Raw genomic sequence first — 26,571 nt, 5'->3', positions numbered from 1 at the left:
ATTAGTCTTTCTCCTGTCTCTTTCCTACTGCCGAGTCCATATTCTCAAGTGACTCTCTGTTCTATTCCTTCCGTAAAACCATATTTTTCGAATGTCTATTCCTTTGAGATGTATGAGGGGCAATCAAACGAAAACCGAAGAGCTGCCACAAGGCACCATGGAATGGTTCCATTCAAAATTAGTCACTATATTCGTTAAGACATTTACCCCACTGGGAGATGAGAGGATCAATTCCTGTTTCGACGAGTGCAGTCGGCCGCTTACAGATCCACAACCGCACCCACTCTTGCACTCCCTTACCCGACTGAAATAGACGCTCACGCATATCTTTATTCAGGTCGCCAAAGATGTGAAAATGACACGGTGGAAGATCCGGGCTGTACGGAGGATGTTGCAGGGCTTCCCAACCGGGTCGCTGAAGTGCAGCCTTCGTCCGATTGGCGGTGTAGTGGCGGGCGATATCGTGCAAGAAGATGCTTCGTCTGCTCGTCGAGTTGCTCGAGCGTGGAACCACAATCAATGCTATGAAGACACTTTGCAGAAACTGCGACGCGCAGTAAAGTCAAAACGACAAGGAATGCTGACGGACGGAAGCACCGCATGAAAGAGCGGCTGTGGTTGTGGAACCGTCAGCGGTCCACCGCGTTCTTCGAAATAAGTATTGATCGTCTCGTCTTCAAGTGGGATAAATTTCTTCACGCATGGAGTGATTACTTTTGAATGGAACCGTTCCATGATCCCGTTGTAGTGGTAGTTCGGTTTTTATTTGACTGTCCCTTATAACTGCGTGCTGTTCGTCAGTCCTTAAGTATGGATTCTTAAAGCATTTTTCAGTGCTAGTATGTTGTGTAGAATCAGAATTTTTGTCACGTAATTGATGTCAAATTACAGGAAGTCGTATAACGACAGTGTTCACAAGAGTAAATGTAATAATGCATTTCAGACAACTTACAGGAAGTATAGTTCAGACGAACTTCTCTTCCCTGTTACATTCACTGTGTTGTTGCCTGAGCCTTTCACGGAGTCGAAGCAGATATCTCCCCACTCCGGACGACACCGTGACCACGGCAACTCGGAATTGAAAGACATCACGAAGTAGAAAGTAGTAAGCGCCAATAGAGAGCAGTAGTAGCACAGCACCATCAGGTTCGCGAAGAGTTGTCCAACCCCAACGCCTGAAACCGTAGAAAGACTCTTATAAAACTGGGCTAGAAAATAGAAATCACCAATTACTGGCGTAGGTAACCCGAGATCACAATAAACCAGTGGCATATGTTACTGAAGCTTAACACTTACTTCGTAAAAAAATAAAAAATAAAAAAATAAAAAAAAATAAAATACCTACCGCGATTAGAAGTACTGCAGTTGTGACTGGAGTTGAACGGGAGTGTCACTATTACGGAATAAAGCAACTGTCTTTCTTGTGTGTGTGTGTGTGTGTGTGTGTGTGTGTGTGTGTATCTAGTGTGTTCATTTACAGTATAAATGTATCGATGCGTTTGTCAATGGTGAACGCGTGGAAGAGATGATGCAACTAATGGTGACATTTCTGTTAAGGAAATTCAGGTTCAAGTGGTTCAAATGGCTCTGAGCACTATGGGACTTAACTCCTGAGGTCATCAGTCCCCTAGAACTTAGCACTACTCAAACCTAACTAACCTAAGGACATCACACACATCCATGCCCGAGGCAGGATTCGAACCTGCGACCGCAGCGGTCGTGCGGTTCCAGACTGTAGCGCCTAGAACCGCTCGGCCACCGCGGCCGGCGAAATTTAGCTTCTTCCTGGGTGGTTTCACAGCCAGAAACATGGCAGCCCTGCAGTCCCTGTCTTACAATAGCACTGAAATGACAAGGGAGCACGGTGGCGCACCCTCACATTGTCCCTCTGTAACCAGCCAGTCGCAGACCACACTGACTGCAGCAACAAGTCACCAGTCATCTGTCACCACTGTTCTCACCTGAAGAAGCTGTTCCTATAACGTACCTGCTGCAGACGTCGACAGTTACTTACGACAAGTGAGAGATATCCAGTACAAATATCAAGCAATGTTGTCGTACCGAAGGTGTAAACACTTATACACGCTGAAGACCTTGAGCCCCTACTCCAAGAAGGTGGAGTATCCATAAAAGGGTCGTTTATACCACAGTCTAACGTAACAGTCGCGACACATCCCCTCGATTTTGTTGCCTACAGCGCCAGCGCGATTGTGAAAGCGAAAGTGAATAGTAGTTATTGTGGTTTGTACAATGATTTTTACAAACAGAAGGGTCTGTAGCTCAATATATTGCAGCAACAAGAAGAAGAAGATACCACATTTGTCTTTTTTTTAGATTTCTTAAGGACCCTGAGAAGTATATACCATGACGTTAGTAACCTGTACCGTCAGGATTCGCTTGCAAACTACATGTGTAGTAATCACTAATGTTTCATTTTAGGAGCAGAAAATGGCTAGTGAATAGCAAATGAGAAGATCTTATGAAAAAAGATCCCGTTTACTTTTACAATAATGTTAAGTTTTGTTCGGTGCACTTCGAACAAAACAGGTTCATGACCGCAGACAATAATAAACTCGTGTGGCATACGAACCCACACTTTTGAAATCCCAAATAAGCCACCTCAGCTGACGATGAATAGGAAACTACTACAAAGGTTAGACGATCCATTTAAATCTGTAAAACAGTCCAATTTTATAGAAGCAGCCAGCTCAACTCTCCATTATCAGTGCCAGATTCATCTGAATCGTGAACAAAGACTTGCTTTGACGGTGAAGTGGTTAGATTAAGTGCCGTTATTCGTGTCTCGCAAAAGGGTGTGACGGTGTGACGTGTCAGAATGTGCAAATCTCTAGATTTCGTGCAAAAATGTTATGTGACAATGAAAGTACCTATCATTTTCAGTACAGACAGCAACAGAAACTGTATCAGAAGGATCAAGTGAAGAAGGACAAACAAATTTTGAAAACTATAGGATCCCGATATTTACAAAAAGATGCCCTTGGCTTGTTGTTAAGCCAGATTAGCATGCCATTGAAGGAGAAACATGCTCCAAGATGGAAAGACGAAAATAAAACGTTTGCTCTAAATTTATTACATTACAGCACTCAGGCAAACAGGTTTTTGTGAGAATGTTTTATACTTCTACCAGTGCGTACATTACAGACATACACTCCTGGAAATTGAAATAAGAACACCGTGAATTAATTGTCCCAGGAAGGGGAAACTTTATTGACACATTCCTGGGGTCAGATACATCACATGATCACACTGACAGAACCACACGAACATAGACACAGGCAAGAGAGCATGCACAATGTCGGCACTAGTACAGTGTATATCCACCTTTCGCAGCAATGCAGGCTGCTATTCTCCCATGGAGACGATCGTAGAGATGCTGGATGTAGTCCTGTGGAACGGCTTGCCATGCCATTTCCACCTGGCGCCTCAGTTGGACCAGCGTTCGTGCTGGACGTGCAGACCGCGTGAGACGACGCTTCATCCAGTCCCAAACATGCTCAATGGGGGACAGATCCGGAGATCTTGCTGGCCAGGGTAGTTGACTTACACCTTCTAGAGCACGTTGGGTGGCACGGGATACATGCGGACGTGCATTGTCCCGTTGGAACAGCAAGTTCCCTTGCCGGTCTAGGAATGGTAGAACGATGGGTTCGATGACGATTTGGATGTACCGTGCACTATTCAGTGTCCCCTCGACGATCACCAGTGGTGTACGGCCAGTGTAGGAGATCGCTCCCCACACCATGATGCCGGGTGTTGGCCCTGTGTGCCTCGGTCGTATGCAGTCCTGATTGTGGCGCTCACCTGCACGGCGCCAAACACGCATACGACCATCATTGGCACCAAGGCAGAAGTGACTCTCATCGCTGAAGACGACACGTCTCCATTCGTCCCTCCATTCACGCCTGTCGCGACACCACTGGAGGCGGGCTGCACGATGTTGGGGCGTGAGCGGAAGACGGCCTAACGGTGTGCGGGACCGTAGCCCAGCTTCATGGAGACGGTTGCGAATGGTCCTCGCCGATACCCCAGGAGCAACAGTGTCCCTAATTTGCTGGGAAGTGGCGGTGCGGTCCCCTACGGCACTGCGTAGGATCCTACGGTCTTGGCGTGCATCCGTGCGTCGCTGCGGTCCGGTCCCAGGTCGACGGGCACGTGCACCTTCCGCCGACCACTGGCGACAACATCGATGTACTGTGGAGACCTCACGCCCCACGTGTTGAGCAATTCGGCGGTACGTCCACCCGGCCTCCCGCATGCCCACTATACGCCCTCGCTCAAAGTCCGTCAACTGCACATACGGTTCACGTCCACGCTGTCGCGGCATGCTACCAGTGTTAAAGACTGCGATGGAGCTCCGTATGCCACGGCAAACTGGCTGACACTGACGGCGGCGGTGCACAAATGCTGCGCAGCTAGCGCCATTCGTCGGCCAATACCGCGGTTCCTGGTGTGTCCGCTGTGCCGTGCGTGTGATCATTGCTTGTACAGCCCTCTCGCAGTGTCCGGAGCAAGTATGGTGGGTCTGACACACCGGTGTCAATGTGTTCTTTTTTCCATTTCCAGGAGTGTATGTAGGAGGCAAACAAATCAAATGTGGCACAAGTGACAACATATTCCACCTTTTAAAGCAGAAGGTACAGCGTTTCTGATTTTGCGTGAAACGTAATGTAATCAGCACTTCTGTCACGTTAAACGATTCTCTTCAGTCGTCGTTGGTCCCGCTCTTGCAGGATCTTTTCCCGGCCGCGGCGATGTCGGAGATCTGTTGTTTTATCGGATTCTTGATATTCAAGGTTACACTCGTGAAATGGTATACGGGAAAATTCCCACTTCATCGCTATCTCGGAGATGCTGTGTCCCATCGATTGTGCACCGAATATAACACCACGTTCAAACTCATTTAAATCTTGGTAACCTGCCGTTGTAGCAGCAGTAACCGATCTAACAACTGCGCCAGACACTTATTGTCTTACATAGGCTTTGCCGACCGCAGCGCCATATTCTGCCTGTTTGCGTATTCTGTATTTGAATACGCGTGCCAGTTTCTTTGGGCTTCAGTGTCTATTATTAGATTATCTACACCTGAGGCCCGTATTACAGTTTCCTTATACACTATTCTGGCTCCCTTACAATAAATAAAATACAGGCAAATTAATCTGCAACATTTTGGAACTGCTGCCAGAAACCTTTTGAAATTGATTTGTTGCACAGCAATGACGCAACTTTTCTCAAATATCTCGATTCCCTATACTATAAAGTAGTTAGTATAGGCAAGAAATGTATTCAGTGCTGGTGATAAGAGGAAAACAACAGCAGCAATATTTGCCAACTGAGCTCTCCGAGGAGTCTACAGTTTTCTTGGGGTCAGCATGTATAAGAAAATAACATGAGACCTAATTTGGAGCGTTAATGACCGTGGACAGTAACACTAAACGACGCGCGACGATGTAACAACTAAGAAGAGGCGTAAAGTCAAGATGAATATCGGACTGTTGAAAAATATTGTATCTTGAACGAAAAAGTGACATTATTACATCCGAAATTACTACAGGAAAAAGTAGTATACAGGGTGAACAGAAACAGCGTGAAAAGCTACTAAAGGTGTTACAGGTAATGGTGCGCTGAGAAATAATTATTAAGAAAAAAATTCGATACGTTGTGGTGTTTCCGATTTAATTAGCATTGAAGTCAGCCAGGTCGTCGTTCGCGCAAATTCAAACAGACTGCCAAAGACAGTCGCCAACGTGTTCTTCGTCTGGTTTACCCATACCGAACAAACTTAGCTTTTCCTCACCTAGCTTGAATTTCTCACGTCGGAAAAAGGTACGTTTTAATTCGTAATGAGCACTTGAACAAGTGGTAACTAACGGCCCTGCAGATGTTTCTGTATTGTTGCGTTTTGGCGCGTGCAAGTGTTTGAATTGGCGTACGCAAGAACCTGATTGGTTAACGTTAGTGCTAATTAAATGGGGAACAGCGCAACGAATCGATTCTTTTTCTTGACAATTATTTCTCAACACAACCTACCATGCAACATCCTGTCTAGCTTTTCACACTGTTTCTGACCACCCTGTAAAACTGACTCTGACTGACTACCTCGTACGGATGCTGAATAATTGTCGGCAAAGTGAAGAAGAAATTTGTCCACATAAAAGACTAATCACTTTTAGTAGAGAAATGCTATTGGTATATCTCAACGATAGTGCATTAGAAAATACTTAATACACAGTGACCAAAAGCGCAAAGATATCGAGGAATGCATTAAAAGAGTACTATAGTAGAAATACTTAAAGCAAATGATCACATTTAAAATAAATGGATACAGGAACGAATATCTTCGTCAAAAAGGAATCAAACATTAATAAATTCGTAACAGAGTGCGATAAAAGTTATAAATACGTTTTCCAGGAAGGATTTCGTAATTGCAAAGTCGCTACAAGTCACAAATTCGATCTCTCCCAAAGTAGTGTACAACCGATTTAATAGTCAGGAAGGAAAAGCATACACTCTAAGGAAATTGTATCAACGGATCTACAAGGATCCATTAAGAGCTTAAAGTAGAGAAACGTACTTTAAGGAGAAGCGAAAATGCACAGCGGCAATTCACGAAGGAAAGCTGCAATCGTCTACTAAATACGTATTCCAACTGCACGTTTAAAATAACCCACGGCATGCAGTCTACCATGCACCACCGACTAAAGTTCCTTACCGAGAACTCTGAGAAAGTAAAACGAGGTACTGGTAAGTGTGGACGACATGGAAGACTTCTCCACATCAGTAGAGAAACATCACAAAGATGTCGGGCATATAATTACAACAAATGCAAGGAAGGAAGACGATACAGAATTAGCGCAACAAAAACAACGTGAACTATTAGTAAGTGAACAGCAGTATTGTACGCACTCTCACTATGCTAATCAGTTGAAATCTGATGATGATCTTGTAAGCCGTAAACCGGTTAACTAAATCAATCAAAGATGCAGAACACCCACAATATTGTGTTTTTTCTATTATAATTATGAAACGTAGTATGTTTTACCAGGCCTAGCCTCCAAGTACAATTGATATCCCATTAAATAAATGACCTAATGATGTATTGTAGGCATATCTAGTGACCCCAGGCAATCGACACTGCGTTAAAGAATAAAAGTTGATCCTCTTCAAGAAGTCGGAAGCAAAACAAATAATAGACAATTCAGATAACGAACGCACAAATAACCAAGCAGAGCAGTTTGTCATTCCAGCAGGAATATATTCCTGCTTACAAGAGGAAACAGATTTCAGAGGGCGGCCTCTGTGGCCGAACGGTTCTAGGCGCTTCAGTCGGGAACCGCGCTGCTGCTACGGTCGCAGGTTCGAATCCTGCCTCGGGCATGGATGTGTGTGATGTCCTTAGGTTAGTTAGGTTTAAGTAGTTCTAAGTCTAGGGGACTGATGACCTCAGGTGTTAAGTCCCATAGTGCTTAGAACCATTTGAACCATTTGAAGATTTCAGAGTATCTGACAGGTCAACATGAAAATTTCATCTCTAACACAGACAATTTTGGGCATCAAAAGTGACCAAAAGCGCAAAGATAACGAGGAATGCATTAAAAGAGTACTACAATAGAAATACCTAAAGCAAATGACCACATTTAAAATAAATACGCTTTAGACGGGTATGTGCCCAGCAAAGTTGCAAGGGATGGAGCAGAGGCGCTGTGGCTCCACAAAGGTGTTAGGAAGCCGCTACTAAAACAAAGAGAGCTCCGCTGAAAAATTAAACGAAATTAAGCCTCAAAGACAAGCAAAAACTAAACTAAGTTGACAGCGTAAGGAGGGCCATGCGTGAAGCGTTCAACGAACTTGGAAATGAAATTGCCTACCGAGTTGGCAGAAAATCCATAGAAGTTTTGGTCTTATGTTAAATCAGTAATCGAATCGAAGCCGCCTGTCCAGACACTTTGTGACCAAAATCGCTCTGAAACGGAGGATGACGCAGAAATTGCAGAAGTACTAAACGTCTATTTCGAAAGCTGTTTCATAAGGGGAGATCGCACTGTAATTCCTCCTTTAAACCCTTCGAACGAGAAAACGAGCACACTGGACTTCTATTCGTGGGGACGACGGTTCAAACCCGGGTCCGGGCATCCTGATATAGGTTATGGCTTCAGGCAAATATCGGCATGGTTCCTTTGAAAGGGCACGGCCGACTTCTTTCCCCGCTTTCCCTAATCCGATGGGACCGATGACGTCGCTGTTTGGTCCCCTCCCCTCCTTACCCCCCTCCCCCCAAATCAACCAACCTTACGGGATATCAGTTCGTTTCTATACAGAGTAAGCGAAAGAACTTGCCCGTCTTCTAGCACTAGTGTACCGTAGTTCTCTGAAGGAGATTGGAGAAAAGCACATGTTCTTCCTGTTGTCAAGAAGAGTCGTTGAACAGAAGCACGAAACTGTAGGCCTTTTTCTCTGGCATCGGTCTGTCGTGGAGTTTTGGAACATGTCTTATGCTAGTGTATTATGACATTTCTGGGGACCGAAAATCTCCCTGTAGGAATTAACATGGGTTCAGAAAATTGCGATCGTGTGAAACCCAGCAAGATTTGCTCGTCCACGAGACCCAGAAAGCAGTAGATAAAAGCACCTAGGTAGATGCCCTGTTCCTTGACTTTCGACAGGCGTTCGATACAGATCCGCACTGTCGCCGAATGAACTCCATACGAGCGTGCGGAATATCATACCAACTTTGTGCTTGGGACTGAAGAATTTCTATCAAACAGAACACACCATGTCATTCTCAGAGGTGAGGAATCTTCAGACATGAGAATAGTTTCCGCGTACCCCAAAGGAGTGTTGTAGGACCATTACTTTTCAGTGAATGGCCTGGTAGATAACATCGAAAGTTCCATGATAATTTTCGTGAATGATGCTGTTGTGTACAGAGAAGTTGGTGCGTTAGAAAATTGTAGCTAAATGTAGGAAGAAATTCAGAGGATCACGCTTGGTGCTAGGTATGGCAGTTGTCCCTCAACACTTTCAAATGTAACGTATTGCGTATACATAGACAGAAAGACACTTTTCTGCAGGACTAAACGATTGTAAAACAATCACTGGACTTACACAAAATATACAACAGTATGCTTATGGAGCGATTTTAAGTCGAATGACCACATAAAATTATCGCAGGTAAAGGAGATTCTAGATTGAGATACGTTGGAAAAATCCTCATGAAATGTAGTCCATCAGCAAAGGAAGTAACTTAAAAAATATTCCTCTGATCATTACTTGATTATGGCTCATCAGTCTGTGATCCGTACCAGATGGGGTTGATAGAAGAAGTAGGGAAGAGCCAAAGAAGAGAAGCATGTTTCGTTACAGCTACAGTTACAGTGAGGGCTAATGAGTCTCGTAGACGCTCAGCCATCTCCAGTTGCACACACTGCAAGAGAGGCGTTCTGCATCACGGTGTGGTTTACTGTTAAAGTTCCGAGAGTCTACGTTCCTAGAAGAGCGAATCAATGCATTTCTTCCTCCGTCGTATATCTTGCGAAAAGATCACAAAAATACAATTAGAGAGATTCGAGCCCACACAGAGGCTTACCAGCAACCATTCTTCCCACGAACCATTTGCCACTGGAACAAGAAATGGAAGACATGGCACTGGTACACAAAGTACCCTCCGCCACAAACCGTAAGGTTACTTGCGAAGTATAAATTAGATATACATGTAATGGCTCTCCAATCGGTGCCCATTCCAACGGAAATTAACATAGTTGCAATAACAGCAGGATAATACGATGGGTGTTCAATAAATAATGATCATAATTTTTGACAACATACCTTTATTCATCCTCATAATTTTGATGGTCCTTCTCAAAGTATTCTCCCATGACTGTGATGCGCTTGTCCCAGCGTTTCTGCCAGTCTTCAAATACATACTGGCAACCATTTGTTGAGAGATCCTTCAAAAGCGCCTCCACAGCCTTCGCCACGGCTTCTGATGATTGATAATGCCTCCCACGAAGGCGTATTTTCATGTTAGGGAATATAAAAAAGTCACATGGGGCTAAATCCGGACTATAGGGAGGGTGAGAGATGCACTTCACGTTGATTTTGCAAGACATTCAGCAACAACATTGGCAATATTCGGCCGTGCGTTATCGTGGTGCAGCATCCAGCCCGCTTCACGGAAATGTGGACTTTGCTCCTGATACGGACTTGCAATGTTTCCAGGGCATCCCTGTAGTATTGTCCAGTTACTGTTGTGTGTGCAGTTACAACATGCTGATAAACCACTCCATGAATATCAAAGAATGAGATGACCATAACTTTCCCAGCAGAAGCAACTACTTTTGCTTTTTTTGGGAGTTGGTGATGAAGGAGATTTCCACACTGAGCTTTGCTATTTGCTCTCAGGATAAAAATGATGTAGCCAAGTTTTATCAGCAGTGATTACATTTGAAAAAACTCCGGGTCTTCCTCTAACATCAACTTTAACTGCATGCAGAACTGCACGAAAATGTCATTTTGTTTTGAAATCAACACTCTTGGAACCCATCGCGCACAAACAATTTTTCTGTCACCAATGCAAGGGAGGGTGGCACCCAATGAAATGTTCAATATTTCAGAAAGTGATCTTAAGGTAATTCGTCGATTCTCTCCCACAATGACAGCAGCAATGTTGATGTTTTCTTCTGTAATAGCAGTAACTGGAGCACCGTGTCCAACTTCCTTTGAAATTGATTGTCTCCCCTCTTAAAACATTTTAAATCACCTTCGAGCTGTGGTGTAGGGAGGAACAGACTTTCCACAGGCCTCCTGTAACATTGTATAGACCTCAGCTGAAGAAAGCAGAAGTTCAAAGCCGCATGCTGTTCTCGCGTGTTACCTCCATTGCAGTGGTAGGCGATACTGAACATGTCTCACCTTGTAACTCTTCAGGCTTTCCCGGCGATCTAATGACATCTTGGGTTGTCGGGTGTTCTGCCGGATATCAGCGTCGTACTTGCACGATATTTCGGTCACGTAGCTCGAGACCTTCATCAGGTGCGACCTGAGACCGCTCCTCGAGTGGACCTGGTCCAGTATTTATGCCTATGGCCTTCCCCCTCCACCAACGGCTGCAGGCGCTTCCTCTGTGGTCCGCGCCCATTCCCTGCGACCTGTTGGAGCGTTGCTGCTCCGTTTTCCGTCCGCTGCGGTTCTAGGTGTTCCCTCTGCGGTCCGCGCCCACTAAACCCGCTCCTGGGGCTTTCATCTACGGTCTGGAGTACCAAGCGTTCCCCCTGCGGTCCGCGCCCGCTCACCACGACCTGTTGGAGCGTTGCCGCTCCGTTTTTCGTCCGCTGCGGCTCTGGATGTTCCCTCTGCGGTCCGCGCCCATCAGTCCCACTTCTGGGTGTTCCATCTTCGGTCTGGTGCGCCTGGCAGTCCGTCAGGGGCTTGTTTACCATCTCCATCTCTCTGGTTCTTCTGTTTGTGTAGTGTTGCAGCTGGCCCCGTTGCTCCTTTAACAATTCCAGAGCCGGATCCCAGGCTCTGCTTAGCTGGTACCCTGTGTCACGATTCATAAGATCGTCAGCCATTTTAATCTCTATCGATTCTCTTATGACACTGTCCCAGAATCTGGGTGTTTGTGCTAGAATCTTGGTATCCTCATACTTCATGGTATGATCTAGTTCCAGGCAGTGTTCAGCAATGGCTGACTTGGTCACCTGTCTTAATATAGTGTGCCTCTGATGTTCATTGCACCTGATCTCCACAGTTCTTGTCGTCTGGCCAATGTAGGACATGCCACATTGACAAGGTATATTATAAATCCCTGGTTTTCGTAACCCCAGGTCGTCTTTGACACTCCCCAGCAGTCCCCAAACCAGAGAGATGGAGATGGTAAACAAGCCCCTGACGGACTGCCAGGCGCACCAGACCGAAGATGGAACACCCAGAAGTGGGACTGATGGGCGCGGACCGCAGAGGGAACATCCAGAGCCGCAGCGGACGAAAAACGGAGCGGCAACGCTCCAACAGGTCGTGGTGAGCGGGCGCGGACCGCAGGGGGAACGCTTGGTACTCCAGACCGTAGATGAAAGCCCCAGGAACGGGTTTAGTGGGCGCGGACCGCAGAGGGAACACCTAGAACCGCAGCGGACGGAAAACGGAGCAGCAACGCTCCAACAGGTCGCAGGGAATGGGCGCGGACCACAGAGGAAGCGCCTGCAGCCGTTGGTGGAGGGGGAAGGCCATAGGCATAAATACAGGACCAGGTCCACTCGAGGAGCAGTCTCAGGTCGCACCTGATGAAGGTCTCGAGCTACGTGACCGAAATATCGTGCAAGTACGACGCTGATATCCGGCAGAACACCCGACAACCCAAGATGTCATGTCTCACCTTGCCTGTCTCTCATAGGTGGGAACCAGGAGTTCCAACAATGAAACTACTACGGCGCGTTTGTTGCACGTTAAGCTAACTGAATATCATAAGATTCAATTTTAGCGCAAGAAATTATGATCATTCTTTACTGAACAGCCCTTGTATTTGAATTATTCCGAAACCGTAAGAAACATCACTCCCTTACACTAGAAACATGGAGAAAAAGAAGACAGTAAATGCACGATGGCATGTTTCGCTTTTACCTACACTATGAATCCGAAGATAACGCTGTAAGTTTATATTGAAACGTGTAATGCTACAGTGTATCGCAGCATGCTGGATTAATAATGCTGATAGCAATTTTCAAGTGCGCAGCTTTGTAGGTTTATGAATGTACAAAAGCAGCTTCCTCTACTTTTTTCTCATTATAAGATATAATTTCTCTGTGATCGGCAGAACGATTACTGACTGCCAAAGCTAGGTCCTAAGACACATTTTTTATTATTTTGTTCTCCTTCTGCGTGGTGTGTTCGAAATTATGGTTATTTTGTGACATCTGCCGACATCCCAGGCTACGAAAGAATGAAGACTAGTTCGGCTACAGAAGGACGTGGACGTGGGAAGTAACATACGTGATGCAAAGACATCTGTCTGTAGTGATTCAGGGACGTAAAGCAGGTCCACTCTTCCGTATACACCGCCGGCTGCAGCCGTTCGTTCGTCTTAGTCAGTTGCCTTACAGACTTACAGTATCTACCAACTGCGTCTGTTTTTACCATTTCAAACACTGTGGCGTCTCTGAAAATGAATAGATGCAAAACATTTTTTCCCACAGTTTCAAGCGAATTTTGGTCTATTTTCGGCCTTCTAAGCTATGTTTCACATGAAATGCTTGTCGCTAAAGATCTAATCAAGATGCACAATTAATGGAAATAAACAGCAGAGCTCTTTATGACCTCGAGGCAGTTTCATACAAGGCAATGAGATATAATAATAAGAACAGGATACAATGTTTTAAGAGTAGGTCAAAAGAGGTGGTATGGGGTGAGGTATGTATAGAAAGAGATGCTAATGTCAGATCAGATGCATAGTAAATCTAAGCCAATATTTGCAAGTACCGTTCCTAAGAAGTTATCCCAAAAACTAATTTTAAAAATGTAAGCCATGTGTAACTAAGGGAATAAACTCTTGTGTAAGAGGAAGATAGAAATATGTACAAAGGCCAGAATAAGGCAAGGTCTGACGTTACTTGTACACTATTAGTATTTTAGGGAAAGTCATTAAAATGTTCAGAAGTATGGACACCCCGACAAAAATTAATCACACAGATACTAAGATTAAGACTATGTGGGATATTCTCAAGTGAGAGATAGGACAGCAGGACAGTGTACAAGACAGCATAACAATTAAACTAAATGGCAATGTTGTGACTTATAATTTACAAGCTGCGACAACTTTTAACCATCGTTTCCTAAATGTAGCAGCAAAAATAGTATTAAATGATTCTGTTGAAGAAGCAAGAGAATAAACTGGAGTGTCATTTCATACAACTAAACAACTAGAAGTAGCACCAACATCCTTCACTGATATTTTAAAAAAAATATATAAAATTTCTAAAAACAAAAGCTCATATGATGTTGATGGAATATCGAGCAGAACCCCAAAAAGCTGCTCTAACTTTATAATTAATGCCTTTAGTGATATATGCAAAGCATCAACGTACAGGGAATTTTCCCAGACAGATTAAAATATAAAACTGTTACATCTCTTTATAAGAAAGGAGACCTGAGAGACTAAAATAATTATCGTTCAGTTTCCTCACTAACATATCTTTCCAAAATATTCGAGAAAGTAATACATTCAATCGTAGTTCCACATTTAAGCTGATACAATTTATGTAGCTTATCACAGCACGAATTACAGAAGACTTGCTCGACTGAGACTGCCATTTATATATTTAACCACCAAATACTACAAGCTATAACAATAAAATATCGCCAGTTGCTATTGTATATGATGCTTCTAAGGTGTCTGATTGTGACAATCATGTTGCACTCTTAGAGAAAGTTTTATTTTATGTTCATGATGAGTTTACACATAACTGGTTTGAACCATACTTAACTAACAGAATGCAAAAAGTTATCCTCAATAATTAAAACACTTCTGGAAACTCACGTAGTTTTAGTGAATAGTGAGGAATCACAAAGAGAGTCCCACAGGTTTTCATTTCGGGTCCACCCCTATTATTTATATATGTGAATGACCTTCCTCTTAACATTTGAAAAGCAGCATTGGTACTTCTTGAAGGCGATACTAGTTTATAATAAATCCCATTAGAGGGAATGCAACAGAAGAGATTGTTAATAATGTTTTTCAAAGAATTATTAAGTGATTCTCTGAAAATGGACACTGTCTAAATTTTGAGAACACACACTGTAGTCACTTCTTTCCTATAAACAGAGACATACCAAAAACAGATGTAACATACGAAAAGGATTCATTAACTAGGATAGAATGCTCCAGATATTTAGGTGTATATATTGGTGTAAGCTTCAACTGGTAGAATCATATTACTGAACTTCTGAAACAGTTAAGTTCAGCTACTTTTGCTCCTCATATAATTGCTGGTCTTGGAAAAAAAACGAATTTGCCTCCTGACGTATTATGCATGTTTCTACTCAATAATACGTTATGGAATAATTTCCTGGATTAGTTCATGACTTATAAAGAAAGTGTTGATTGCACAAAAACGACCGGTAAGAATAATATGTGATGTAACTGCACTTTAACTGTATCATCACAATACATGGATTGACCCTGACATGTGTTATAAATAATCGATCACAAATTGAGAAGAACTGTGATGCCCATAAGTAAATCACTAGAAGAAAAACTGACCTTTGTTACCCATTATTAAGGCTGTCAGTGGCTTAGAACTGATGCAACACAAACATTCTTGATAATTTGCCCATTAACGTAACTAACGAACTAAATAGTTAACTGAAAATAAAGAGTGAAATGTAATAACTTTTTCCTTGGCTATTTCATCAGTGGTAGCCAGAATAAGTTTAGTTCATTGCTTCTTTCATGGTTCGTACTCAATACAATTTATTTTGATGTGAAACGTGGCTGTATATCGTAAACTGAAAGCAGTATACGAGCTATATCATCCGCTGAATGGACTGATAGATGGTAACCATTTTCTTGATTATACTTAGCGCTATTTATTCTATGATGTTAACTAACTAAACGTAATCTAGGTCAAACATCGCAGAGAAACCACCATTTGTATGTAGCATAACCTGTTAAGAAAATATTAAATGAAGTACATACATTTATAATATAGACAACTTTGATTTTAAAACTGACTTTACTACTTACTTAACCGTTAAGAAAATTGCGATAAGTAACATGTGAAATTAAGTTTTAACTCACCTCTGAATGCTGGACATAATCTCCACAGTTTGATTGATCCGTAATTGGAGAACTGTCCAACGACCATTTCTAAGTAGTACATTGGCCTTCCAATCAAGAAAAGGACTATTATGTACGGAATTAGAAAAGCTCCACCGCCATTTTCGTAGGCGACGAATGGGAAGCGCCAGATATTTCCCAAGCCCACGGACATGGCGATGCATGACATCAGGAATTCTATGTCTTTGCCCCATTGATCGCGTTGAACGGTACTGCCAGGCAATGATTTCTTGTAAAAAGAAATTTTGTTACTAATAAACTTTCGTGGTTGTATGCACACAGTGGCTGCTATTTTTAAGTTATTATGTTTCAGCAACAACAGATCGCCTTGAACCGTAATATTTAATTTTCTTATCACAGTTCAACGCATTATAAAGCTACAACGCCATTCACAAGGGCGGCATTTTGAGGATTACATCTGAATCAGTGAAATGAAAGTCCAAATGTAAAAGCTTTTCATCGATGTAGACTTCAGATATTCTATGATCGAAGGAAGTGGAAAAACAAAGACAGATGTAACTCCCAAAGCCTAATAAGAAAGTTTACAAAATCGTGAAAGGCGTTGGACTTAAATAGGAAAATAAACTATTTTGAATGAAGGCTGTATAATAATACCGAAATATCTCTAACTTAAAAATATTCTACTATTTACGTAATATTGCAATTCAAAATATATAAGCAGTGATGATGTTTTTACAATTACAGAGGCCATAGAGAAATAAAAAGTCAAATTTGAAAGAACAGAAGAAACTTAAACCGTTACAGTAGGCTTATTTTTCTGTTTGTCAGTCGGTATCATTATTTGAAAACGTATGTTTCGCACAATGTACTACGGTATATGACAGTGAACTGATTGTTCTGTTAGGACAGGTTACTTTGTGTAAAAATGGGCAATATTTCCTGAAACTGGTCTTTTCTCAATAAAAGTAGTGATCGACGGACAGAAATACAAGCCAGTTTTTATAATCAAGTATCGCGGATAAATATGTCCAAATTTTGTGAAACAATAACGTTTTACTAAGCAGTCACGAGACGGAAGCATGTCCTTGGACTGTTATGAACATAACATGTCCATTAGGGTGGCAACCACCTAAATACGACAGTCATTTTGGATTCGTACACAAACTGTGGAATGTAGATCAGTTCACCTTGGTTGAATATGGGACTGGCATTATGAGTACAGCTGGTGAACGGTGAAAAAGTCGCCTGTTCTTGATAATTTCTGTTTTACGGGCATTAGGGCACGGTCTGTTTCTATGCTTCACGATTCGTCCTGGAGATATCCTTAAAGGATGTAAGGATAGTGTTAGTTGCTTTTTGAAATCAAACAAGCACAGCAAGTCGAACTTATTACACATAACCGCGCAACACGTAACAGGCGAATAGTGACGTCATCAGACAGCTGCTACAGTTCACTGTGTCTCACCGTTGCGTCTTAAAGGAGCTTGTGCTGCAGGCGAGTTGGTACTGTTTGCTTTATTTAGCACTAAGACCTTCAATTTGACTGATATCAGTCGTTCTTCTTTTCTACTGAACTTCATCTTTTTAAATTTTTTATGACTCCCTTCTACATCTCAGCATAGTAATAAATGGACCTTGATACAACTACAGTATCAGAGAATCGAATAGAATCGAATTTGATGGTTCCCTGGTCACAGTCCACGCTGTGATACTGCGAATTTATCCCTGTTGCCTAGCCGACAATTGTTAATGCTTCTCTTAGTAGTTCCTATGTATACTTGACTGCAGGTGTCTGAATTTTCCATACTCCTGCAGTGTCAAGTGTTGGGCGACCGTGCCAACTGAGATTCCCGGGAATAAAAGGGAAAGTAACTGATCCACGAAGGAAGTGGCTTCAAGGCGCTTGTTCGGCCGATTCTCGAGTACCATTCGTCAATCTGGGATCCAGGTAGGACTGATAGAACAGATAGAGTAGATCCAACGAAGAGCGGTGCTGTAACACTTCTGCTACTAAATGTAACTGGGTTTTCTCTTTTGATGCTAGTCAGTTGTCAGGATGAGCATTACTGCAATGGGCATTTAATTCTAAAGCATTATGTCAGGGTGAAAATCCTAAATAAATTAATTTTTCTCTCTTAACAACATGTGGGCAGGGTGGGTTCTGCCTTGGCTCGGGTATGAGGTAGAATGAAACAGCATTTTTACATAAGATAACTTTCATTGCAAGTTTCGTACAACTGTTTCCTTACTCGATGTTCTGGCTCGGAGAACGGCAGATGTGTCGTTTGCGAAGCCTTCTGCTGCGGCAATGGTGGCGTCTGATTACGCGTGGCAGTGTGTATCTCGTGTCGCCGTCTCGCCCAGCTGACTGGAGACACGCTGTGCGAGGTGGCCCGTTAAATTATTGCGAGCGAAGTCGCGCATTCTCTTCTCAAGCGGCCGCATGTGTTGTGCGTCGGCCAGCAGAGCGGCGCGGCGGGGGAAGGCCAGTGTCCCGGACTCGAACAACGGACTCCCGCTTGCCAGTCTTCGGCTGTCAGATCTTCATCCCAGCTCACAGGTGACTGCTGATGTGAGGCCGTCTCCTTCCCGTCCTCACGAGTCACCCGGGTACGTAAAAATCAGACTTCAAATACCTTTTAACTTCTGTCTTCTGGCGCCGAGGCTGCTGCTTGCTATTCCATTACAGCGGCGGACTTGGTGCGTCTGTGTATGATGTAGTCTCTTCTTGCATGACGGTCTTCAGCACCGAAACTGACTACTGCTACCCTTCTCTTCTTCCTTCATCTGTCATGCTCACTGTGTCTCACGTATTTATTCACTTCAGTTTCCTGGAGGTGAACGACTTCATGGTCATTGCATCTTCTGTCACGTTGAAAAGCTTCTCGAAGAATCTTCTTAACGACGGTCATTGGCTCTTGGAATGTAGGCGAGGGCCTTTGCTCACATGTGACAACTGAGAAACACGTGAGCCAGTCATTGCATCTTCTGTCACGTTGAAAAGCTTCTCGAAGAATCTTCTTAACGACGGTCATTGGCTCTTGGAATGTAGGCGAGGGCCTTTGCTCACATGTGACAACTGAGAAACACGTGAGCCGGTCGGGCGATGCCCTGACGGCTGAATCGACAGCGTCCGCTTATGTGGAACTTGCTGACTTCATGGTCATTGTCTCTTCTGCTCTGCTGTTCTGCCCGCTGTTTGCCAGTGTGTAATTCTTCTAAACTGACTTAAGCTTTTCATTTATATTCTAATTTATACTTCACTTTGATTTCACTAATTTATTTACCTAAGTACCACTCAACAGTGCATTTCTTCACAAGTTCATATAGTCCCCGCGAGAGTGTTACAGAGATGTTAATAAGCTCCAGTGGCAGACGCTACAAAAGGAGAAGCTATGCATGAGGAGAGGTTTACTATTGAAATTTCGAGAGAGCACACTCCAGGAAGAGTTCATCAATGTATTACTTCCTTCCAAATATATCACGAGAAATGACCATGACGAGAAAATTCGAGAAATTAAGGCTAATACAAAAGCTTATCTACATGCAGTATTCCAAGGCGCCGTTACAAAGTGTAACGTGGAATGAGGGATCAGTTAGTGGTACCAAAAGTACCGTACACCACACACTGTTAGGTGGCTTTCGCAGAATGATGTAGATATCCTTCGCAGTATTTAAATATTCAAGCACCTTTCTTGTTGGTTTAAACGTTGTGTCGATACAGTATTTTCTTAGCACTCTACTGATGCAACCTGTGACCTTTTATGAATGAAATGAAAGTTTTTCCTTTAACTGATGCTTTTTTGCCGAGAGCTGCTGATCTTTGTGAGAGTAACCATTCCCTCTTAAAGTAATTCTTAGGTGATTGAGCTCTTACTCTAACTACCACGGCTCACGGATTCCATTATTTTGGTACACCAGCATCTTAATTAATTCTTTTATTCACGTGGCAAGCTGATTTGAATTTCTACGAAGGTATGTATCCGTGTGAGTGGGCTCTCTGTACATTTTGTGCCCTCAAGTTCCATAAGACTTTACAAGTACCTGTAGACCGAGGCGATAAAAGTCGTGGGATGCCTTCTACTATTGTGTCGGACCTCCTTTTGCCCAGCGTAGTGCGTCAGCTCGACGTGGCACGGACTCAAGGAGTCGTTGGAAGTCACCTCCATAAGTATTGACCCATACTGCCTCAATAGCCATCCACAATTGTGAATGTGTTGCCAGTGCAGGATTTTGTGCTCGAACTGATCTTTCGATTACGTGTCATAAATGTTCGATGTGATTTACGCCCGGAAATCTGGTTGTCCAAACCATTTGCTAGAATTGTCCAGCATGCTCTTCAAATAACTCGAGAACAGTTGTGGGGCAATGACATGGCGCATTGTCATCCATCAAAATTCCGTCGTTGTTTGGGAATATTGACGTCCATGGATGGCAGCTTATACAGTGCCTTGTTGGCAACTTGAGTCCACTGTTTTGTTGGGTCTGCGCCACGCTCGAACCCTACCAACAGCTCTTCCCAACTGAAATAGGGTCTCATCTGACCAGGCCACGGTTTTCCTCTCGTCTGGTTGGGTTGGTTGGGTTGTGTGGGGAAGGAGACCAGGCAGCGAGGTCAACGGCCTCATCGGATTAGGGAAGGACGGGGAAGGAAGCCGGCCGTGCCCTTTGAAAGGAACCATCCCGGCATTTGCCTGTAGCGATTTAGGGAAATCACGTAAAACCTAAATCAGGACGGCTGGACGCGGGATTGAACCGTCGTCCTCCCGAATGCGATCTCTTCTGGTTTCCAGCCGATAAGGTCAAGAGCCCAGGAGAGGCGCTGCAGGTAAGTCGTGCTGTTAGCAAAGACACTCACACCGGTCGTCTGCTGCCACAGCCCATTAATGCCAAATTTCGCTGCATTGTCGTAACGGATAATATCGTCGCACATACCACATTGATTTCTGCGGTTATTTCAAGCAGTGTTGCTTGAACTCCAAGCAATCGCAACTGCTCTCGGTCGTTAAGTGAAGGCCGTCGGCCACTGCGTTGTCCGTGATGAGAGGTAATGCCTGAAATCTACTATTCTCTGCACGCTCTTGACACTGTTGGTCTCGAAACATTGGATTGCCTAACAATTTCCGAAATCTAATGTTCCATGCGTCTAGCTCCAAACACCACTCCGCCACCAGAGTTGTTAATTGCCGTCGTGCGGCCATAATCACGCTGGAAACCTTTTCACATGAATCGTCTGAGCACAAATGACAGCTCCACCAAAGCATTGTCCTTTTATACCTTTTGACCGCGATGCTAGCACCATCTGTTCATGTACATATCGCTGTGTCATGACTCTGCCACCTCAGTGTGTGTTATCTGTATGTCCAGAAACGAAATTTAGCTTTCTTTCTCTATTTTCGTGGTGAAATTTATATTAAAATTAATATTTTTTGCAAAATTTAGAAATTCTGAGAGTTTGTTTTGTCTGAGGATTTCTCTAGCATTAGGAGACGAAACTTTAGGCAGAGAAACATTTGTTGGATTACTGCTTAATGCTCACACTACTAAAATCAACAATAATACTAATCCTGGCATAGGAAGTCTACAATATATGAGTCTGCATATTGCTCCGAGACGGACGAGGAAGGTCAATACGCAGATTAGACGGACCAGACGCTTACGTCTGCGTGTCGACAGACCATGAAAATAAGTTTGATGTAGGTACGTTAAATCGTTGAATTCTCAGCTTCTACGACTTGAGTCTTCTTTTGAAAGACTCACAAAAATGACTCCCTCCAAGGCCTACTTATGGGATACTGAAAAGATTTACCAGTCGACACTGGTTTATCCATTGAAGATTTTACTCTATTACCTGACTGAAACAAACCTTATTGCTAAATGAGAAAACATCTTATTCCAACTCTTTACACTCTCAGATTTTTGTGTTTTCTTAAGTCTAAACTTCTACTTAATATTGATCGATTATATCATGCGCTGCCTTAAAAAAAATGTTTGTGAGTTCCTCTTTTCCACAGGTTCAAGAGAATTTGCCGTCCATCTAAACCTCATGGCGATTTTCTGTTACTGCAATTTGTGTCTCGTAATACTTTTCAGTTCTGTGATCTGGGCAAAAGATTGCAATTAATCTGCACCACATCTACATCTACATCTAAACCTACATGATTACTCTGCTATTCACAATAAAGTACCTGGCACAGGGTTCAATGAACCACCTTCAAGCAGTCTCTCCACTGTTCCACTCTCAAACGGCGCGCGGGAAAAACAAGCACTTAAATTTTTCTGTGCGTGTCCTGACTTCTCTTATTTTACCGTGGTGATCATTTCTCCCTATGTAGGTGGGTGCCAACAGAATGTCTTCGCAATCGGAGGAGAAACTGGTGATTGAAGTTTCATGAGAATATCCCGTCACAACGAAAAACGCCTTTGTTTTAATGATAGCCACTCCAATTCACGTATCGTGTCTGTGACTCTATCTCCCCTATTTCGCGGTAATACAAAACGAGTCGCCCTTGTTTGTACTTTTTCGATGTCATCCGTCAGTCTCACCTGATGCGGATCCCACACCGCACATCAGTACTCCAGAATAGGGCGGACAAGCGTGGTGTAAGCAGTCTCTTAAGTGGACCTGTTGCACCTTCTAAGTGTTCTGCCAATGAATCACAGTCTTTGGTTGGCTCTACTCACAATATTATCCATGTGATCGTTCCAATTTAGGTTATTTGTATTTGTAATCCCTAAGTATTTAGTTGAACTTACAGCCGTAAGATTTATGAGACTTATCGCGTAATCGAAATGTAGTGGATTTCTTTTAGTACTCATGTGAATAACTTCACACTTTCCTTTATTCAGGGTCAATTTCCACTTTTTGCACCATACAGATATCTTATCTAAATCATATTGCAATTCGTTTTGGTCTTCTGATGACTTTACATGACGGTAAATGACAACATCATCTGCAAACGATCTAAGACGGCTACTAAGATCGTCTCCTATATCGTTAATATAGATCAGGAACAATAGAGGGCCTATAACACTTCCTTTGCGAACGTCGGATATTACTTCTCTTTTCCTCGATGCCTTTCCGTCTATTACTACGAACTGTGACCTTTCTGACAGGAAATCACGAATCCAGTCACACAACTGAGGTGATACTCCATAGGCGCGAAGTTTGATTAGAAGACGCTTGTGAGGAACGGTGTCGAAAGCCTTCTGGAACTCTAAAAATATGGAATCAATTTGACATCCCCCGTCAATAGCACGCATTACTTCATGAGTATAAAGAGCTAGTTGTGTTTCGCAAGAACGATATTTTCTGAATCCGTGCTATGTGTCAATAAATCTTTTTTCGAGGCACTTCATAATGTCAGAAAACAGTATATGTTCCAAAACCCGATGTTATGTTCCAAAATCGATGTTAGTGATATGGGCCTGTAATTCAACGGATTACTCCTACTTCCCTTTTTAGGTATTGGTGAGATTCGAGGGATTTCCCAGTCGTTATGTACGGATCTTTCTGTAATCGAGCGGCTGTATACAGGGTGTTACAAAAAGGTACGGCCAAACTTTCAGAAAACATTCCTCACACACAAATAAAGAAAAGATGTTATGTGAACAAGTGTCCGGAAACGCTTAATTTCCATGTTAGAGCTCATTTTAGTTTCGTCAGTACGTACTGTACTTCCTCGATTCACCGCCAGTTGGCCCAATTGAAGGAAGGTAATGTTGACTTCGGTGCTTGTGTTGACATGCGACTCATTGCTCTACAGTACTAGCATCAAGCACATCAGTACGTAGCATCAACAGGTTAGTGTTCATCGCCGGCCGGTGTGGCCGTGCGGTTCTAAGCGCGTCAGTTTGGAACCGCATGACCGCTACGGTCGCAGTTTCGAATCCTGCCTCGGGCATGGATGTGTGTGATGTCCTTAGGTTAGTTAGGTTTAAGTAGTTCTAAGTTCTAGGGGACTGATGACCTCAGTAGTTAAGTCCCATAGTGCTCAGAGCCATTTGAACCATTTATTTTTAGTGTTCATCACGAACGTGGTTTTGCAGTCAGTGCAATGTTTACAAATGCGGAGTTGGCAGATACCCATTTGATGTATGGATTAGCACGGGGCAATAGCCGTGACGCGGTACGTTTGTATCGAGACAGATTTCCAAAACGAAGGTGTCCCGATAGGAAGACGGTCGAAGCAATTGATCGGCATCTTAGGGAGCACGGAACATTCCAGCCTATGACTCGCGACTGGGGAAGACCTAGAACGACGAGGACACCTGCAATGGACGAGGCAATCCTTCGTGCAGTTGACGATAACCCTAATGTCAGCGTCAGAGAAGTTGCTGCTGTACAAGGTAACGTTGACCACGTCACTGTATGGAGAGTGCTACGGGAGAACCAGTTGTTTCCGTACCATGTACAGCGTGTGCAGGCACTATCAGCAGCTGATTGGCCTCCACGGGTACACTTCTGCGAATGGTTCATCTAACAATGTGCCAATCCTCATTTCAGTGCCAATGTTCTCTTTACGGATGAGGCTTCATTCCAACGTGATCAAATTGTAAATTTTTACAATCAACATGAGTGGGCTGACGAGAATCCGCACGCAATTGTGCATTCACGTCATCAACACAGATTTTCTGTGAACGTTTGGGCAGGCATTGTTGATGATGTCTTGATTGGGCCCCATGTTCTTCCACCTGCGCTCCATGGAGCACGTTATTGTGATTTCATACGGGATACTCTACCTGTGTTGCTAGAACATATGCCTTTACCATTACGACACAACATGTGGTTCACGCACGATGGAGCTCCTGCACATTTCAGTCGAAGTGTTCGTACGCTTCTCAACAACAGATTCGGTGACCGACGGATTGGTAGAGGCGGACCAATTCTATGGCTTCCACGCTCTCCTGACCTCAACCCTCTTGACTTTCATTTATGGGGGCATTTGAGAGCTCTTGTCTACGCAACCCCGGAACCAAATGTAGAGACTCTTCGTGCTCGTATTCTGGACGGCTGCGATACAATACGCCATTCTCCAAGGCTGCATCAGCGCATCAGGGATTCCATGCGACGGAGGGTGGATGCACGCTAACGAAGGACATTTTGAACGTTTCATGTAACAAAGTGTTTGAAGTCACGCTGGTACGTTCTGTTGCTGTGTGTTTCCATTCCATGATTAATGTGATTTGAAGAGAAGTAATAAAATGAGCTCTAATATGGAAAGTAAGCGTTTCCGGACACATGTCCACATAACATATTTTCTTTCTTTGTGTGTGAGGAATGTTTCCTGAAAGTTTGGCCGTACCTTCTTGTAACACCCTGTATACTTGCTAAATATGGAGCTATTGTACACTACTGGCCATTAAAATTGCTACACCACGAAGATGACCTGCAACAGACGCGAAATTTAACCGACAGGAAGAAGATGCTGTGATATCCAAATCATTAGCTTTTCAGAGCATTCATACAAGGTTGACACCGGTGGCGACACCTAGAACGTGCTGACATGAGGAAAGTTTCCAACAGATTTCTCATACACAAACAGCAGTTGATCGGCGTTTAGGGAGGAGAAATGCGTACCATCACGTTTCCGACTTTGATAAAGGTCGGATTGTAGCCTATCGCGATTGCGGTTTATCGTATCGCGACATTGCTGCTCGCGTTGGTCGACATCCAATGACTGTTAGCAGAATAAGGAATCGGTGGGTTCAGGAGGGTAATACAGAACGCCATGCTGGAGCGCAACGGCCTCGTATCACTATCAGTCGATATGACAGTCATCTTATCCGCATGACTGTAACGGATAGTGCAGCCACGTTCGATCCCTGAGTCAACAGATGGGGACGTTTGCAAGACAACAACCATCTGCACGAAAAGTTCGACGATGTTTGCAGCAGCATGGACTATCAGCTCGGAGACCACGGCTGCGGTTCCCCTTGACGCTGCATCACAGACAGGAGCGCCTACGATGGTGTACTCAACGACGAACCTGGGTGCACGAATGGCAAAACGTCATTTTTTCGGATGAATCCTGGTTCTGTTTACAGCATCATGATGGTCGCATCCGTGTTTGGCGACATCGCGGTAACGCACATTGGAAGCGTGTATTCGTCATCGACATACTGGCGTTATCACCTGGTGTGATGGTATGGGGTGCCATTGGTTACACGTCTCGGTCACCTTTTGTTCGCATTGACGGCACTTTGAACAGTGGACGTTACATTTCAGATGTGTTACGACCCGTGGCTCTACCCTTCATTTGATCCCTGCGAAACCCTACATTTCAGCAGGATAATGCACGACCGCATGTTACAGGTCCTGTACGGGCCTTTGTGGATACAGAAAATGTTCGACTGCTGCCCTGGCGAGCACATTCTCCAGATCTCTCAGCAATTGAAGACGTCTGGTAAATGGTGACCGAGCAAAAGGCTCGTCATAATACGCCAGTCACTACTCTTGATGAACTATGGTATCGTGTTGAAGCTGCATGGGCATCTGTACCTGTACACTAGAGATTGGTCGAACTCGTTCATTCCCGTGAACTACTTCATTCATTTCACTCTTTGCCGTGAAGCGTTCAAATGAAGTAGTTCATTCATGAAGTACGGAAGCCTGGCGAATTTGCCCAATTCGCCGCTCAGCCGCTGCTAGGCTCGCTTCGCCACGCTCGTACAATAAAGCTTCGTAATACTTCATAATTTTACCAACAGATAGCCGAACTATACAGTAACGTGCACGCAACGTTTTACGCTCTTACAGCGTC

The 26,571-nt window shown here is 43.8% G+C and overlaps 1 protein-coding gene across 1 annotated transcript in view; it reads right to left on the bottom strand.

The window, feature by feature from the left end:
- Positions 1 to 26,571, bottom strand: part of LOC126158138 (sodium-dependent nutrient amino acid transporter 1-like) — a 94,470-nt gene that overhangs the window by 42,981 nt on the left and 24,918 nt on the right. Inside the window, exons 4-5 of the mRNA XM_049916423.1 lie at positions 15,809 to 16,076; positions 953 to 1,175 (exon numbers count right to left, since the gene is read on the bottom strand). Of these exons, the coding sequence (XP_049772380.1) occupies positions 953 to 1,175; positions 15,809 to 16,076 (491 nt within the window). The remainder of the gene's footprint in view (positions 1 to 952; positions 1,176 to 15,808; positions 16,077 to 26,571) is intronic.

Source organism: Schistocerca cancellata, chromosome 2 (genome assembly GCF_023864275.1).
Source record: "Schistocerca cancellata isolate TAMUIC-IGC-003103 chromosome 2, iqSchCanc2.1, whole genome shotgun sequence".
Lineage (NCBI taxonomy): Eukaryota > Metazoa > Arthropoda > Insecta > Orthoptera > Acrididae > Schistocerca > Schistocerca cancellata.
The sequence above is the reverse complement of the archived record's forward strand: the minus strand, read 5'-3'. Positions and strand labels throughout refer to the sequence as shown.